Source organism: Anomaloglossus baeobatrachus, chromosome 5, assembly GCF_048569485.1.
Source record: "Anomaloglossus baeobatrachus isolate aAnoBae1 chromosome 5, aAnoBae1.hap1, whole genome shotgun sequence".
Classification (NCBI taxonomy): Eukaryota; Metazoa; Chordata; class Amphibia; order Anura; family Aromobatidae; genus Anomaloglossus; species Anomaloglossus baeobatrachus.
In genome coordinates this window covers 248,767,912-248,784,970 of record NC_134357.1, presented here as the reverse complement: position 1 = coordinate 248,784,970, position 17,059 = coordinate 248,767,912, and the positions used below count along the sequence as shown (strand labels likewise).

The window sequence follows — 17,059 nt, the reverse complement described above, 5'->3', positions numbered from 1 at the left end:
TAAAAGAACAGAGTCCTCAGTGGTTGATACCTTTTAATGGCCAACTGAAAAGATGGTAATAATAGCAGCTTTCCAGACCACTCCGGTCTCTTCATCAGGCTCAATATAACACAAATGGCGGTGAGAATTCATCCTTGTCCTGAGCTGTTGTCCTGTCTCCAGTACATACAGACCCCCAGTTGTACATTTGGTACATATAATTAAGTACACCACATTAGTTGTGGTGCTGCTGAAGGTAACAGGGATCTTGTAGTCCTGATGTGATCTGGACAACAAACAAGATAAAGATCCCCAGATCACATCAGGACTACAAGATCCCAGGTACCTTCAGCAGCACCACAACTAATGTGTTGTACTTAATTATATGTACCAAATGTCCAGCTGGGGGTCTGTATGTACGGGAGACAGGAGAACAGCTCAGGAAAAAAAGAAGAGTAACCTGGCAAATCTTCCAGTGAATGCAACAATAAAGCTGAGTTGTATCATTTGGGCTCCTTTATTTGTAACAACTTTGGATGTGCTGGAGACTTGTCAAAGTTGGGGCCGGCAGGCACCCTATATTCCAATATTTATGTGACCTGTCTAACCCAGCGCTGGCGAGACGCCATCAGTAATTCTGCTCCTTACCTGCTTATCTTGCAGGATATGGTTATCTTCTGGGGAACCTTCAGGTGAAGAATTACAGTGATGTTTCTCCGGGGGAATTTTATTACTGCAATATCCTGTAGGAAAGCCTTAAAAAATAAATAATAATAATTATATATACAAATATATAGAGTTGGGGAAGTCTCATCTTGTGTTATTGAACCTACTCAACCATACACATCAAGGCAATGAGTGAGGCAGAGCCAGGCTCCCGGCACTTGGAGCAGTCAGGCAGAGCCAGGCTCCCGGCACTTGGAGCAGTAAGGCAGAGCCAGGCTCCCGGCACTTGGAGCAGTAAGGCAGAGCCAGGCTCCCGGCACTTGGAGCAGTCAGGCAGAGCCAGGCTCCCGGCACTTGGAGCAGTCAGGCAGAGCCAGGCTCCCGGCACTTGGAGCAGTCAGGCAGAGCCAGGCTCCCGGCACTTGGAGCAGTCAGGCAGAGCCAGGCTCCCGGCACTTGGAGCAGTCAGGCAGAGCCAGGCTCCCGGCACTTGGAGCAGTCAGGCAGAGCCAGGCTCCCGGCACTTGGAGCAGTCAGGCAGAGCCAGGCTCCCGGCACTTGGAGCAGTCAGGCAGAGCCAGGCTCCCGGCACTTGGAGCAGTCAGGCAGAGCCAGGCTCCCGGCACTTGGAGCACTCAGGGAGGCAGCGGCTCCCGGCACTTGAAGCAGTCAGGGAGGCAGCGGCTCCTGGCACTTGAAGCAGTCAGGGAGGCAGCGGCTCCTGGCACTTGAAGCAGTCAGGGAGGCAGCGGCTCCTGGCACTTGAAGCAGTCAGGGAGGCAGCGGCTCCTGGCACTTGAAGCAGTCAGGGAGGCAGCGGCTCCTGGCACTTGAAGCAGTCAGGGAGGCAGCGGCTCCTGGCACTTGAAGCAGTAAGGCAGGCCCCGGCTTCTGGCACTTGAAGCAGTAAGGCAGGCCCCGGCTTCTGGCACTTGAAGCAGTAAGGCAGGCCCCCAGAACACTGAGTCAGGTCCTGGCACTTAGACCACTGAGACAGGCCCCGAGTCTTTGAGCAGTGACGCAGGCCACGGCTCCAGGCACATGCTTAAATTCTATTTGCCGCAGTGAAGGAGGCCCTTGCTAAGACCACTTGGAGCCTGCAGTGTCAGCAATGCTTTTTGAGCGAGCACCAGTCTCAATACATCACCTTGGACCCTCCTCATTAATAGAGAGGGCTGTTAAATGGGCAACAGCTTAGCTCAAGTTAGGATAAGTGGGTTATGATGCTACTTACAGTGGAAGGCCAAGGATGGAGTATCTAATAAATCAGAGAATTTTGAGTTTTAGAAAAGAAGAGAATCCCATAATGAACATCCGCATTGAAATCAAACTGCTTCAACAATGCACTGTCAAATCTAAAGGATTAAAGGGATTGTCAAGTCTGAAGAAGTTATCTCTATATGCATTACTTGCTGTACCCAGCCAGCTAAAGCTCGGAAATCCCATTCCTATGTAATTAACGCTCCTGGTGATTAATTAAACCAAAGTTAATAATGACAACATTCAGTAGTGTTAAAAGAAAATAAAATATTATTCCTCAATACATTGTTCTGGTTCAGCGCAAATTTTTATATATAGTTATCTCTATATATTATACATATATATTATTTTAAGGCATTAAAGGGTTTTTTTGCCTAGAAAAATTAGCTGCAGAACTATTGCAACATTGGGTTTAGCGCTGAGCCTTATTTTACTGTTACTTAACATGTCTCAAGTTAATTTGCCATAACTCTATTACATGACATGTTATTGGCACCGTCTTAGGGAAAGCTTTCTATGGGTAATCTACCCCTTGATTCATTTGCTTTTCCTTTCTTTCTCCTGGCTATTTGGCCTTTTTGAATCCTGACCCACGTGTTTAGTAGCTGGTCTGTCATCTGCTGGTGATGTTTGTGCATTCTTTGTGTCTGGCGACTTTAAGACTCTGTTGGCCTCTACTGTCTGTCCTTATGTCACGCACACTTTATTATTAAAAATTCTTTGTATTTCACCATATATTTTGCTTTTGGTCTCCTTTACTTACCAGCGATCTTCCTTTTTATTCTATATACTGGTATAATTGATCACTGGGATCTTTTTTGGTTTTGTGTTCTCAATGAGACCCTCCCTTTCAGGGAAGTTGTAGGTTTACTTCACAGATTTTGTTAACGTTACGTTGTCATATTGAAAATTTTAATACTTTTCTCAAAAATGTTGCTTTAGCATCAATTTTCTCACTTTTTCAAGAGGCAATTCCAAAAATTTGACCTCAAGGTTTGTTACCCACTTTTTTTATGAGCGCGGTGATACCTCACATGTGGTCTGAAACCTTTGTTTGGACAAATGGGAGGGCTTGGAACGAAAGGAGCAATATTTGAATTTTGGAAAGGAAATTTGGCTGAAAATGATTGCGGGCACCATTTCGCATTTGGAGGTCCCCTAAGGTACCTAAACAGCAGAAACCCCGCACAAGTGACCCCATTTTGGAAACTAGGCCCCTCAAGGAATTTATCTAGAACTTTGGTGAGTACCCTTAACCCCCAGGTGCTTCACAGAAGTTTATAACGTTGAGCCATGAAAATAAAAAAATAAAATTTTTACCACAAAATTGTTATTTCAACCAGGTAGCTTTTTTTCACAAGGGTAACAGGAAAAAAAAATCACCATGACATTTATTGTGCAATTTCTCCTGAGTTTGGTGATACCTTATATGTGGTGGCAATCAACTGTTTGGGCACACGGCGGGGCTCTGAAGGGAAGGAGTGCCATTTGACTGCAAAATTGTCTGGAATCAATAGTGGACGCCATGTTGCATTAGGAGAGCCCCTGAGGTGCCTAAACAGTGAAGCTCCTCAACATGTGGCCCCATTTTGGAAAATAGACCCCACAAGGAATTTATCTAGATGTTTGGTGAGTACCCTGAACCCCCAGGTGCTTCACAGAAGTGTATAATGTTGAGCTATGAAAAAAAAACAAAACAAAAAAAAAAAAAACAAAAAAACACATTTTTACCACAAAATTGTTACTTCAACAAGGTAGCTTTTTTTTTTTTTTTTTTTTTTTTACAAGTGTAAAAGGAAAAAATTCAGCATAAGATTTATTGTGCAATTTCTCCTGAATATGCCGATACCTTATGTGTGATGAAAATCAACTGTTTGGGTGCACAGCAGGGCTCGGAAGGGAAGGAGCGCCATTTGACTGCACAATTGGCTGGAATCATTAGCGGACGCTATGTTGCATTTGGAAAGCCCCTAAGGTGCCTAAACAGTGGAGGTCCCCCACAAGTGACCCCATTCTGGAAACAAGACACCTCAAGGCTTTTATCTAGGTGTATAGTGAGCAGTTTGAATCCAAGAGTACTTCACAGAATTTGATAAGCTTAGGCTGCCATATTGAAAATTTTCATTTTTTTCAGAAAAATGTTGCTTTAGCACCAAATTTCTTACTTTTTCAAGAGGCAACAACAAACCGTGGACCAAACAGGTTGCTATCCAATGTCTTATGAACACAGGGATACCCCACATGTGGCCAAAAACCTCTGTTTGGATAAATGGGAGGGCTTGGAATGGAAGGAGCACCATTTGAATTCTGGAAAAGTTGAAATAAATTGCGGGCACCATGTCACATTAGCAGGGCCCCTTGGGTACCTATACAGCAGAAACCCCCCACAAGTGACCCCATTTTGGAAACTGTATTTTATTCAGGAGTATAGTAAGCATTTTGAATCCACAGGTACTTCACAAAAATGTTGCTGTAGCAACAAATTTCTCACTTTTAGGCTATGTGGCCATGATCAAGCGACACAGCATCTAGTACACAGTGTCAGCCTTCCTGCAGAGATGTGAGTATTGTCCACAGGAGAACGCAGCTGCCCATGCCCACGATTTGGGTTCAGGCTGCTGTGGAGCTCTATGCTACCTGCAGAGAACACTCTTGTCTCCGCAGCATAAATTGTCCTGCCGAGGCTCGGGAAGCTGCATCACAGGTCAGTGTATGCTGCGGAGAAGAGAAGCACAGTGGGCATGGGATTTCTAAAAATCCTTCCACTGTGCTTCTACTGCACAACGCAGCGCTATGGATGCAGGGAAAACACTCTGCGCCCAAAACGCTGCAAACCCCGATTGTGGGCGCACAGCCTAAAATGCTACAATGGATGAATGGATAGATGTCAAACAAATATAACGTCCCACCCCCTGCATATTCTAAGCTGGCGCCCTTTAGTGCCTTTCATGTGGCACTAAAGGGTGCATAGCCTTGTATTTAGCCTCCCAAAAAATTAATAATTAAAATAAACGACGTGGGGTCCCCCCTATTTGTGATAGCCAGCTAGGGTAAAGCAGACAGCTGTAGCCTGCAAACCACAGCTGACAGCTTCACCTTGGCTGGTGATCAATTTGGAGGGCTCCCCAGGCGTTTTTTTTTTAAATTTTAATTTTTTTTTTTAATATATATGAAAGAATATTTTTAAGTGAATTTGAGGTTTGTTGTTCTTGTAATACTATACTCAATTCAGTTACAATGTACACGTTTTTTCTTCAAAAAAAAAAAAAAACAAAAACAAACAAACAAACGTGGGATCCCCCCAAATTAGATCACCAGCCAAGGTGAAGCGGACAGCAGGAGTCTGGTATTCTCAGGGTGGGAAGAGCCATGGTTATTGGACTCTTCCCAGCCTAAAAATAGCAGGCCACAGCCGCCCCAGAAGTAGCGCATCCATTAGATGCGCCAATCCTGGCGCTTCGCCCCAGCTCATCCCGCGCCCTGGTGCGGTGGCAAACGGGGTAATATACGGGGTTGATACCAGCTGAAATGTCACCTGGCATCAAGCCCTGGGGTTAGTGATGTCACGGCATCTAAACAGATACCAGACATCACTAACCCAGTCAGTAATAGAAAAAAATACAGACAAAAAAAAAATTTGAAAAAAAAAAAAACACTCCCCGAAAAGTTCCCTCTTTCACCAATTTATTGAAAATAAACAAATTCCGGTCGCTGCAATCCATTTTGGAGGTCCCACGACAACTCTGGACCTTCTAGAATATGGGGGGCACGTTCAGGGAACGTATCCCCCATTTTCTGGAAGAGCAAGCTCTCCATGAGCAGTGTGGGTGCAGTAATCTGAGAATACTGCACTCACACTGCCCCGGTCCAACCTAGGGCAGAGTGACCTGCAGTAACCTCATTCCAGAATATGAGGGGCACGCTCACAGAACGTACCCCCCATTTTCTAGAACAGCAGGCTCTCCATGTGAGGAGGGTGGCTGCAGATTACTGCACTCACTCTCCCCCGGTCCACAGTACAGCAGCATGTGCAGCAGCGAGGTCAGCGTCCCCGCTTGCAAGGATCCAGCTGACAGCCGCTGTCTGCACATGCGCCGCCAGCTTTCCAGGAGGAGGAGAAGTGATCGCGGGGACGGAGCAGCAGCCAGGTAACGGGGAAGACCGGGGGAGACCTGGCGGGACCTGGGGACAACTTTTCTGTGGCATGTGGCGTGTCACATGCGGCAGAAAGAGCAGGATGAATGCGGCCGTGCGCTACTGTGCGCTGCGCGCCACCATCTTGCATGCTCCAGAGGGGGAAGGGGGGGCGGCTCTGGAGAACCGGAGGGGGCTCCGGGGGACCAGAGACCTCCGGTGTCCCGGAGGAGGGGTCAGGGGGAGGACATTTCCCTGCAATCTGAAATGTTTGATCATTTCAGATCGGAGGGAAATGAATGCAGAGCCGTCGGCGGCTGCAGTTTTCGGCGCGCGTCGGCGCCATTTTGGATGTTCCGGTGGGGGTTGATTTCTCCGGTACCGGGGGGCTTTGGGGGCACTAGGGGCTTATATTTCTTTATCATCTGACATGTTTGATCATGTCAGATGAGAAAGAAGAAGGGAATTTTGTTTACTTACCGTAAATTCCTTTTCTTCTAGCTCCAATTGGGAGACCCAGACAATTGGGTGTATAGCTACTGCCTCCGGAGGCCGCACAAAGTACTACACTTAAAAGTGTAAGGCCCCTCCCCTTCTGGCTATACACCCCCCCGTGGGATCACGGGTTCCTCAGTTTTAGTGCAAAAGCAAGAAGGAGGAAAGCCAATAACTGTTTTAAATACAAATTCAACCCGAGAAACAACCTCGGAGAACTGAACTGTTCAACATGAACAACATGTGCACCCGAAAAAAACAAACTTCCTAAGAAAAACAGGGCGGGTGCTGGGTCTCCCAATTGGAGCTAGAAGAAAAGGAATTTATGGTAAGTAAACAAAATTCCCTTCTTCTTTGTCGCTCCTAATTGGGAGACCCAGACAATTGGGACGTCCAAAAGCAGTCCCTGGGTGGGTAAAAGAATACCTCGTGATAGGGCTGTCAAGCAGACCTTTCCTACAGGTGGGCCACCGCCGCCTGAAGGACTTGTCTACCTAGGCTGGCATCCGCCGAAGCGTAGGTATGCACCTGATAATGCTTGGTAAAAGTGTGCAGACTCGACCAGGTAGCCGCCTGGCACACCTGCTGAGCCGTAGCCTGATGCCGTAATGCCCAGGACGCACCCACGGCTCTGGTAGAATGGGCCTTCAGTCCAGATGGAATCGGAAGCCCAGCAGAACGGTAGGTGTGAAGAATTGGTTCCTTGATCCACCGCGCAAGGGTGGATTTGGAAGCTTGCGACCCTTTACGCTGACCAGCGACCAGGATAAAGAGTGCATCCGAGCGGCGCAGGGGCGCCGTGCGGGAAATGTAGATCCTGAGTGCTCTCACCAGGTCCAACAAATGCAAACCCTTTTCGAATTGGTGAACTGGATGCGGACACAAAGACGGTAAAGTGATATCCTGATTGAGATGAAAGGAAGATACCACCTTGGGAAGAAACTCTGGAATTGGACGCAGAACTACCTTGTCCTGGTGAAACACCAGGAAGGGAGATTTGCAAGATAACGCCGCCAGCTCGGACACTCTCCGAAGAGACGTGACCGCCACTAGAAAAGCCACTTTCTGTGAAAGCCGAGAAAAGGAAATCTCCTTCATAGGCTCGAAAGGCGGCTTCTGGAGAGCAATTAGAACCTTGTTCAGATCCCAGGGCTCCAACGGCCGCTTGTAAGGAGGGACGATATGACAGACTCCTTGCAGGAACGTGCGTACCTTAGGAAGTCGCGCTAGGCGTTTCTGAAAAAATACGGATAGCGCGGAGACTTGACCTTTAAGGGAGCTAAGCGACAAACCTTTTTCCAACCCAGACTGCAGGAAGGAAAGAAAAATAGGCAATGCAAATGGCCAGGGAGAAACTCCCTGGGCAGAGCACCAAGATAGGAATATCTTCCACGTCCTGTGGTAGATCTTGGCGGAGGATGGTTTCCTAGCCTGTCTCATGGTGGCAACCACCTCATGAGATAAACCTGAGGCCCCTAGGATCCAGGACTCAATGGCCACACAGTCAGGTTCAGGGCCGCAGAATTCAGATGTTGTTGTGTCGTGACGCCATCAGGTCGACGTCCGGCATCCCCCAGTGGCGACAGATCTCCTGAAACACGTCCGGGTGAAGGGACCATTCCCCTGCGTCCATGCCCTGGCGACTGAGAAAATCTGCTTCCCAGTTTTCCACGCCTGGGATGTGAACTGCGGATATGGTGGATGCTGTGTCTTCCACCCACGACAGAATCCGCCTTACTTCCTGGAAGGCTTGCCGACTGCGTGTTCCCCCTTGGTGGTTGATGTACGCCACCGCCGTGGAATTGTCCGACTGAATTCGGATCTGCTTGCCTTCCAGCCACTGTTGGAAGGCTTGCAGGGCAAGATAGACTGCTCTGATTTCCAGAACATTGATCTGAAGGGTGGACTCTTTCTGAGTCCACGTACCCTGAGCCCTGTGGTGAAGAAACACTGCTCCCCACCCTGATAGGCTCGCATCTGTCGTGACTACCGCCCAGGATGGGGGTAGGAACGACCTTCCTTTTGACAAAGAGGTGGGAAGAAGCCACCACCGGAGAGAATCCTTGGCTGTCTGAGAGGGAAACATCCCTGTCGAGGGACGTCGACTTCCCGTCCCATTGGCGGAGAATGTCCCATTGTAGAGGGCGCAGATGAAACTGCGCGAAAGGGACTGCTTCCATTGCTGCCACCATTTTCCCTAGGAAATGCATGAGGCGCCTCAAGGTGTGCGACTGGCCCTGAAGGAGAGATTGCACCCCTGTCTGCAGCGAGCACTGCTTGTCCAGTGGAAGTTTCACTATCGCTGAGAGAGTATGAAACTCCATGCCAAGATATGTTAGTGATTGGGTCGGGGTTAGATTTGACTTTGCAAAGTTGACAATCCACCCGAAACTCTGGAGAGTCTTCAGTGCCACGTTCAAACTGTGTTGGCATGCCTCGAGAGGGTGCCTTGATAAGTAGATCGTCCAAATACGGAATCACAGAGTGACCCTGCGAGTGCAGGACTGCTACTACTGCAGCCATGACCTTGGTGAAGACCCGAGGGGCTGTCGCCAGCCCGAAAGGTAGCGCTACGAACTGCAGGTGTTCGCTTCCTATAACGAAGCGTAGAAAACGCTGATGCTCTGGCGCAATCGGCACGTGGAGATAAGCATCCTTGATGTCTATTGATGCTAGGAAATCTCCTTGAGACATTGAGGCGATGACGGAGCGGAGAGATTCCATCCGGAACCTCCTGGTTTTTACGTGTTTGTTGAGCAACTTTAGATCCAGGACGGGACGAAACGACCCGTCCTTCTTTGGCACCACAAACAAATTGGAGTAAAAACCGTGACCTTGTTCCTGAAGAGGAACGGAAGTCACCACTCCTTCCGCCTTTAGAGCGGCCACCGCCTGCAGCAGAGCATCGGCCCGGTCGGGCGGTGGAGAAGTTCTGAAGAAACGAGTTGGAGGACGAGAGCTGAACTCTATCCTGTACCCGTGAGACAGAATGTCTCTCACCCAACGGTCTTTGACCTGTGACAGCCAAATGTCGCCAAAGCGGGAGAGCCTGCCACCGACCGAGGATGCGGAAAGAGGAGACTGAGAGTCATGAGGAAGCCGTCTTGGTGACGGTTCTTCCTGCTGTCTTTTTTGGGCGTGATTGAGTCCGCCAAGAATCTGAGCCTCTCTGATCCTTTTGAGTCCTCTTAGACGAGGAGAATTGGGACCTGCCTGAGCCTCGAAAGGACCGAAAACCAGACTGACCCCTCCTTTGTTGGGGTTTGTTTTGTCTGTGTTGAGGTAAGGATGAATCCTTACCCTTGGAGTGTTTAATGATTTCATCCAAACGCTCACCAAACAATCAGTCACGAGAAAAAGGCAAACTGGTTAAGCACTTCTTGGAAGCAGAATCTGCCTTCCATTCCCTCAACCACAAGGCTCTGCGTAAAACTACGGAGTTGGCTGACGCCACCGCCGTACGGCTCGTAGAGTCTAGGACAGCATTAATCGCGTAAGACGCGAATGCAGACATCTGAGAGGTCAATGGTGCCACCTGCGGAGCAGATGTATGTGTGACAGTGTCGACTTGTGTAAGCCCAGCTGAAATAGCTTGGAGTGCCCATACGGCTGCGAATGCTGGCGCCAACGACGCTCCAATAGCTTCATAGATGGATTTCAACCAGAGCTCCATCTGTCTGTCAGTGGCATCTTTAAGTGCCGCTCCATCTTCCACTGCAACTAAGGATCTAGCTGCAAGCCTGGAGATTGGAGGGTCCACCTTGGGACACTGGGTCCAGCCCTTGACCACGTCAGGGGGAAAAGGATAGCGTGTATCTTTAAGCCGTTTGGAAAACCGCTTATCGGGATAAGCGTGGTGTTTCTGGATTGCGTCTCTAAAGTCAGAGTGGTCCAGAAAAGAGCTTAATTTACGCTTGGGATATCTGAAATGGAATTTCTCATGCTGTGAAGCTGACTCCTCCTCAGGAGGAGCTGGCGGAGAAATATCTAACATCTTATTGATGGACGCTATAAGATCATTCACTATGGCGTCACCATCCGGTGTATCCAGATTGAGAGCGGTCCCAGGATCAGAATCCTGATCAGTTACATCCGCCTCATCACCCATAGATTCATCCCGCTGGGATCCTGACCAGTGAGACGAAGTTGAGGGCCCCTCATAGCGAGCCCGCTTAGGCTGTCTGGGACTGTCGTCCGAGTCAGAGCCGTCACCCTGGGGTGCATGTGACACCCCCGGAGCCCGGAAGTGTTCCAGTTGAGGGGGACCAGGGAGCAATGATTCAACAGTGTCCGTGGTCTGAGTTACTGGTCTAGACTGCAATGTTTCAAGAATCTTAGACATTGTCATAGACAATCTATCAGCAAAAGCTGCAAACTCCGTTCCTGTCACCTGGACAGCATTCACAGGTGGTACACCCTGGGTCACGTCTAGCAGAGGCCCCGGCTGAGCAAGTGCTGCAGGGGCCGAGCACTGCACACAATGGGGGTCAGTGGAACCTGCCGGTAGAGTAGCCCCACATGCGGTACAGGCAGCATATAAAGTCTGTGCCTTGGCACCCTTGCGTTTAACGGACGACATGCTGTTGCCTCCTTGCAATCTAGGAGGGTATATAGCCGAGAATCACCAGCGACCGTACAGTGAAAAGTATTTGCAAACACAAAATACCAAGTACACAACGGCACAAGTGGGGGTGAGCCCTTGAGGGCTGCTTACCGCCCGCTGAAAAGCGGGTATGAGGTCGTAGAATCCCGTGTCTGGGTCTCCCAGGCTCCCCTCTCCAGCTCAGCGTGCAGACAGGAATGGCTGCCGGCGTCCTGTGAAGAGGGGCGGACCGTGGGCGTGCCCCAAACAAAATGCGGGAAACTGTGTCCTACTGTGCCTGGTGTGAGGGCTGGAGTATGTGAAACAGACTCCAGCCCTCAGCGCTGATGCTCTGTACGGCGTCCCGCCCTCCTCCTGACTGGCAGGTGCGGAGGCGGGAACGAGACGAACTAGGCCGCAAAAGCCGGGGACTGTAGTAATAAGCGCGGCCGTGATATATGCACGGCCAGCGCGGAAGTCCCCGGCGCACCACAAGTCCCAGCCGCGTCGCAGTGTGACTGACCCCAGCGGCCGGCGCGACCGTTCGCCCTAAGTCTACCCACTCAGCCAAGCTGTAGTGAGGAAATGGCACAAGCGCAGCAGCGCTGATGTCCCCGGCGCACTAACACACCCAGCCATGCTGCGGTGTGCGCGCGGTATGCACGGGGACACAGAGTACCTTGACGGAGCAGGGTCTGTCCCTGACGATACTCAGCTCCATATCCAGCGGCTTCTCCAGGGGCTGCGGATGGAGCACGGTCTCAGTGCCTGGAGACCGGTAAAGTCCCACTTCACCCGGAACCCTAATGGGGATGGGGAAGGAATCAGCATGTGGGCTCCAGCCTCCGTACCCGCAATGGGTACCTCAACCTTAACAAACACCGCCGACAGAAAGTGGGGTGAGAAGGGAGCATGCTGGGGGCCCTGTATGGGCCCTCTTTTCTTCCATCCGACATAGTCAGCAGCTGCTGCTGACTAAACAGTGGAGCTATGCGTGCGTGTCTGACCTCCTTCGCACAAAGCAAAAAACTGGGGAACCCGTGATCCCACGGGGGGGTGTATAGCCAGAAGGGGAGGGGCCTTACACTTTTAAGTGTAGTACTTTGTGCGGCCTCCGGAGGCAGTAGCTATACACCCAATTGTCTGGGTCTCCCAATTAGGAGCGACAAAGAAATCAGTATTATTTGCCATTTTTTTTTTTACGTGATTGGCGGTATACGGTAGCTGAAACCCCTGAGATTTTCCATCACTGGGGGGCGCTACAAGCTTTTTCCAGCCTGACGTCTCAAAGCGTCGGAACAGAATAAGTACGTTAGGCCGTCGGCTATGGGGTTAATTCAGATTTTCCAGCTCCAAGCTGTGTCAAATTGAATGCCTATAGGGTTAAGTAGATCAGGTGATGTGTATTTGTCTAATCAGGGACGGTAAGGCCTAATGATATCAACCCTTTATCAAGGTGTGCAGATTAATTAACAGGCTTGTTTTCATCAGGCAAAATGGGCCACAAAAGAGATTTAAGTGACTAAAAAGTAAAAAATGAATACACATCTGAAAGAGGAATTGCAGTATTAAAACTGCAAAGATATTTCAGCATGATCACAGAACCGTCCAAGGTTTTGTTGCAAATAGTCAAAGAATTTACAAAAAATGTGTTGAGAAAAAACTACGCACAGTAACTGGGAAAGAATTGGGAAGAATTAAATGAGAAGCGACCAGGAAGCCATTGACCTCTGATGCGGTCAGAGCTGAAACCTCCTTTGAGGGCCCCAAAAGACAAGGTGTTCACTGCTCAGAGACACGGCCAAGGTAAAGGAGGCTGAAACCTCACAATCACCGAACAAGACACAGAAGAGGAAATGTCAGGACTGGGGCCAAGAAACATCTGAAGACACATTCTTCAAAAGGCTCAATGGAGTGATGAGATGAGAGTGACTCTTGAAGGACCAGATGGATGAGTCCGTGGCTGGATCAGTGAAGGGCACCGACCTCCAGTTTCACTCGGTCGCCAGCAAAGTGGAGTGTGGGATACTGCTATGGGCTGGTATTATTAAACATCAGCTAGTTGGACTTTTCTGGGTTGAAGATGAAATCGACTCCCAAAGCTACTGCCAGTTTCTAGACGACACTTTCTTCAAGGAAAAAGTCTGCGTCTTTCAAGAAAACCCTAATTTTTATGCAGGGCAATGCTCCATCGTATGCATCAAAGTCACTGCTTGCCCGTCAGTAAAGGCCTTAACGATGAAAGAATAATAACACGACCCCTTCCTCACCTGACCTAAAACCCATAGAGAACTTATGGGCCCTTCTTAAATGGGAGATTTACAGTGAAGGAAAACAGTCACCTCTCTGACCAGGGTCTGGGGGGCTGAGGTTGGTGCTGCCCAAAAAAGATGATCGTCAACGGATTAAGAAACTGACTGATTCTGTAGGAAAGACTATTGCTGTTATTGAAAAGAAGATGGGGCTATGTTGGTCATAAATAACTTTTATGAACGGTCAGAAATGTATTTTTGTACATTGAGTTGTTTGGTTATTATTCTCACTGTAAGTGATGAACATAAACAATTGGGATGGAAATACCTGTATTATTGGATGTATTTTCCGGAACCGCCTTTTCATCAATCTCTTGATCAACCATCTGATAAGCCTCTTCTTGTTTGACAACCAGAGTTTGGCTTTCTGATGTTCTTGTTGGACTGTCACTCTAGGTAAAATAGAAAATACGTAAGCTCTTTTACTTCAATAAAGCATGTTGATGAGTAAAAGATTATTTAGTGCACATTGGATGCCATTGTTCTCGGCAGCACGAGTCCTGCTGACACGTTTCCTGATAATCAGGCAATATAAAAGGTCTGATGATCATCCGATAAAAGAGCAAAGCGCTCATTTGTCAGGTGAAATTACTTTTTAACTTGTATGAAAATCAGTGTTTTCAGCAGCACAATATTTCTATGCTGCCGAGAACACAGTCTGTGTGCACCTAGATCATTCAGGTCTCACAGAAGTGTGGTCAGCCTGTGTAAACAGACTATTAAAAAGGGAACCTGTCACCAGTTTTGGGGCCTATAAGCTGCGCGGCCACCACCAGTGAGCTCTTATATATAGCATTCTAACATGCTGTGTATAAGAGCCCAGGCCGCTGTGTAGAACATAAAAAAACACTTTATAATACTCATCTAAACTGGTCGCCTTGGTGGATGTGGCTCAAATGGGTGTCTTCGTCCTCTGGTGCCGGTGCCGCCTCTTTCGGCCATCTTTGTCGCCGCCTGTGTCATCCTTCTGAAGCTGCGGTGCATGATGCGACCGAGGTCATCCACACTCGCCGGCATTCAGGTCCTGAGCAGGGCAGATCAAAGTATTGTAGTGCGCCTGCGCAGGACCGGCGAGTGTGGATGACGTAGGATTAGTCATGCACCCAGGCTTCAGAAGGAGGTTGAAGATGTCTGAAAGAGGAGGCGCCGTCACCAGAGGACGATGACACCCATTTGAGCCACATCCACCGCAGCGACTGGTTTAGGTAAGTATTATAAAGTGTTTTTTACATTCTACATAGCGGCCTAAGCTCTTATATACAGCATGTTAGAATGCTGTATATAAGAGCCCGGTGGTGGTGGCCGCAGCTTATAGGCCCCAAAACTGGTGACAGGTTCCCTTTAAACGACTGATGCTTGTAGGTAGCCAATCGTTGGATGTTATACAGTCACTTATGGCTACTGTAAACCCCAGTTTAGAGTCATGGAAAAAAATAGAGCAGCAGGAAATATTTATATATACACAGTATAGAGAACATGCTCATTGAGCAGCCGATCAAAGATGACGGGCCGTATGTCCACAAAATTATGACAGTGGATTCCACTTCCTTTTCTATTTTAAAAGGGAGTCTGTCATTAAGATCATCCCCAACAACCATAACATTCCCATATATGTGGGTTGTTGGGGATGATCTTAATGACAGTCATCCCCAACAACCCACATATATGGGAATGCAAATCTTTTAAATGTAATTAATTTACACCTTTATATCGTTAATCTGTTGCTGCATTCCTGAGAAATCATCGTTTTAACTCATATGCAAATATGTTGTTAAGTGCTATGGGCGTGACAGAGCATTTAAGCCTCTGCCTGCCAAAGTTGTTTCCCCAGCCAGCACCATCCTTATTACCTGCTGGTGTGATGACAGTTACCAGGCAAGGAAATCAGACAGTGAGCCATCAATCACACTAAATAGAGTCTGGTGCATAGCGCAGAATCAATCTGGAGAGGAAGAGGCTCCTTAAGTGTTCTGCCATGCCCAGAGCACTTCATGCTGCATTTAGATATGAATGAAAAGGCTCATTTTTTGAGAATGCAGCAACAGATATATGTGGCTTGAGGGGGGAAGTTGACCTTACTGACAAATTAGCTTAAGGTATATAACAATATAAGAGCCCCTCATGATCAACAGCATCAGAAATACAGTTGTGCTCAAAAGTTTACATACCCCGGCAGATTTTTTGTTTCTTGTCCTTTTTTCAGAGAATATGAATGATAACACAAAATCTTTTTTTCCACTCATGGTTAGTGGTTGGGTGACGTCATTTATTGTCACTACTGTGTTTTCTCCTTTTAAAGCATAATGACAACCAAAAGCATCCAAATGACCCTGATCAAAAGTTCTCATACCCTGGTGATTTTGGCCTGATAACATGCACAGAAGTTGATACAAATGGGTTTGAATGGCTAATAAAAGGTAACATCCTCATCTGTGACCTGTTTGCTTGTAATCAGTGTGTGTGCATAAAAGCTGAGTGAGTTTCTGGGATCCAGACAGACTCTTGCATCTTTCATCCAGCCACTGATGTTTCTGCATTGTGAGTCATGAGGAAAGCAAAAGTGTTGTCAACGGATCTACGGGAAAAGATAGTTGAATTATATAAAACAGGAAAGGTATACAAAGAAGGGAATTTTGTTTACTTACCGTAAATTCCTTTTCTTCTAGCTCCTATTGGGAGACCCAGACAATTGGGTGTATAGCTTCTGCCTCCGGAGGCCACACAAAGTATTACACTTAAAAGTGTAAACCCCTCCCCTCTGCCTATACACCCCCCCGTGCATCACGGGCTCCTCAGTTTTGGTGCAAAAGCAGGAAGGAGGAAACTTATAAATTGGTCTAAGGTAAATTCAATCCGAAGGATGTTCGGAGAACTGAAAACCATGAACCCAGAACAATTCAACATGAACAACATGTGTACACAAAAGAACAACAGCCCGAAGGGAACAGGGGCGGGTGCTGGGTCTCCCAATAGGAGCTAGAAGAAAAGGAATTTACGGTAAGTAAACAAAATTCCCTTCTTCTTTGTCGCTCCATTGGGAGACCCAGACAATTGGGACGTCCAAAAGCAGTCCCTGGGTGGGTAAAAGAATACCTCGGTAATAGAGCCGTAAAACGGCCCCTTCCTACAGGTGGGCAACCGCCGCCTGAAGGACTCGCCTACCTAGGCTGGCATCTGCCGAAGCGTAGGTATGCACCTGATAGTGTTTCGTGAAAGTGTGCAGACTCGACCAAGTAGCCGCCTGACACACCTGCTGAGCCGTAGCCTGGTGCCGCAATGCCCAGGACGCACCCACGGCTCTGGTAGAATGGGCTTTCAGCCCTGAAGGAACCGGAAGCCCAGAAGAACGGTAGGCTTCAAGAATTGGTTCCTTGGTCCACCGAGCCAAGGTTGACTTGGAAGCCTGCGACCCTTTACGCTGGCCAGCGACAAGGACAAAGAGCGCATCCGAGCAGCGCAGGTACGAGAAATGTAGAGTCTAAGTGCTCTCACAAGATCTAACAAGTGCAAATCCTTTTCACATTGGTGAACTGGATGAGGGCAAAAAGAAGGTAAGGAGATATCCTGATTGAGATGAAAAGGGGATACCACCTTAGGGAGAAATTCCGGAACCGGACGCAGAACCACCTTG

At 48.3% G+C, this 17,059-nt stretch overlaps 1 protein-coding gene across 1 annotated transcript in view; it reads right to left on the bottom strand.

The window, feature by feature from the left end:
• The window catches only part of LOC142309902 (uncharacterized), an 80,937-nt gene that overhangs the window by 25,281 nt on the left and 38,597 nt on the right, over positions 1 to 17,059 (bottom strand). Inside the window, exons 6-7 of the mRNA XM_075347362.1 lie at positions 13,697 to 13,820; positions 628 to 734 (exon numbers count right to left, since the gene is read on the bottom strand). Of these exons, the coding sequence (XP_075203477.1) occupies positions 628 to 734; positions 13,697 to 13,820 (231 nt within the window). The remainder of the gene's footprint in view (positions 1 to 627; positions 735 to 13,696; positions 13,821 to 17,059) is intronic.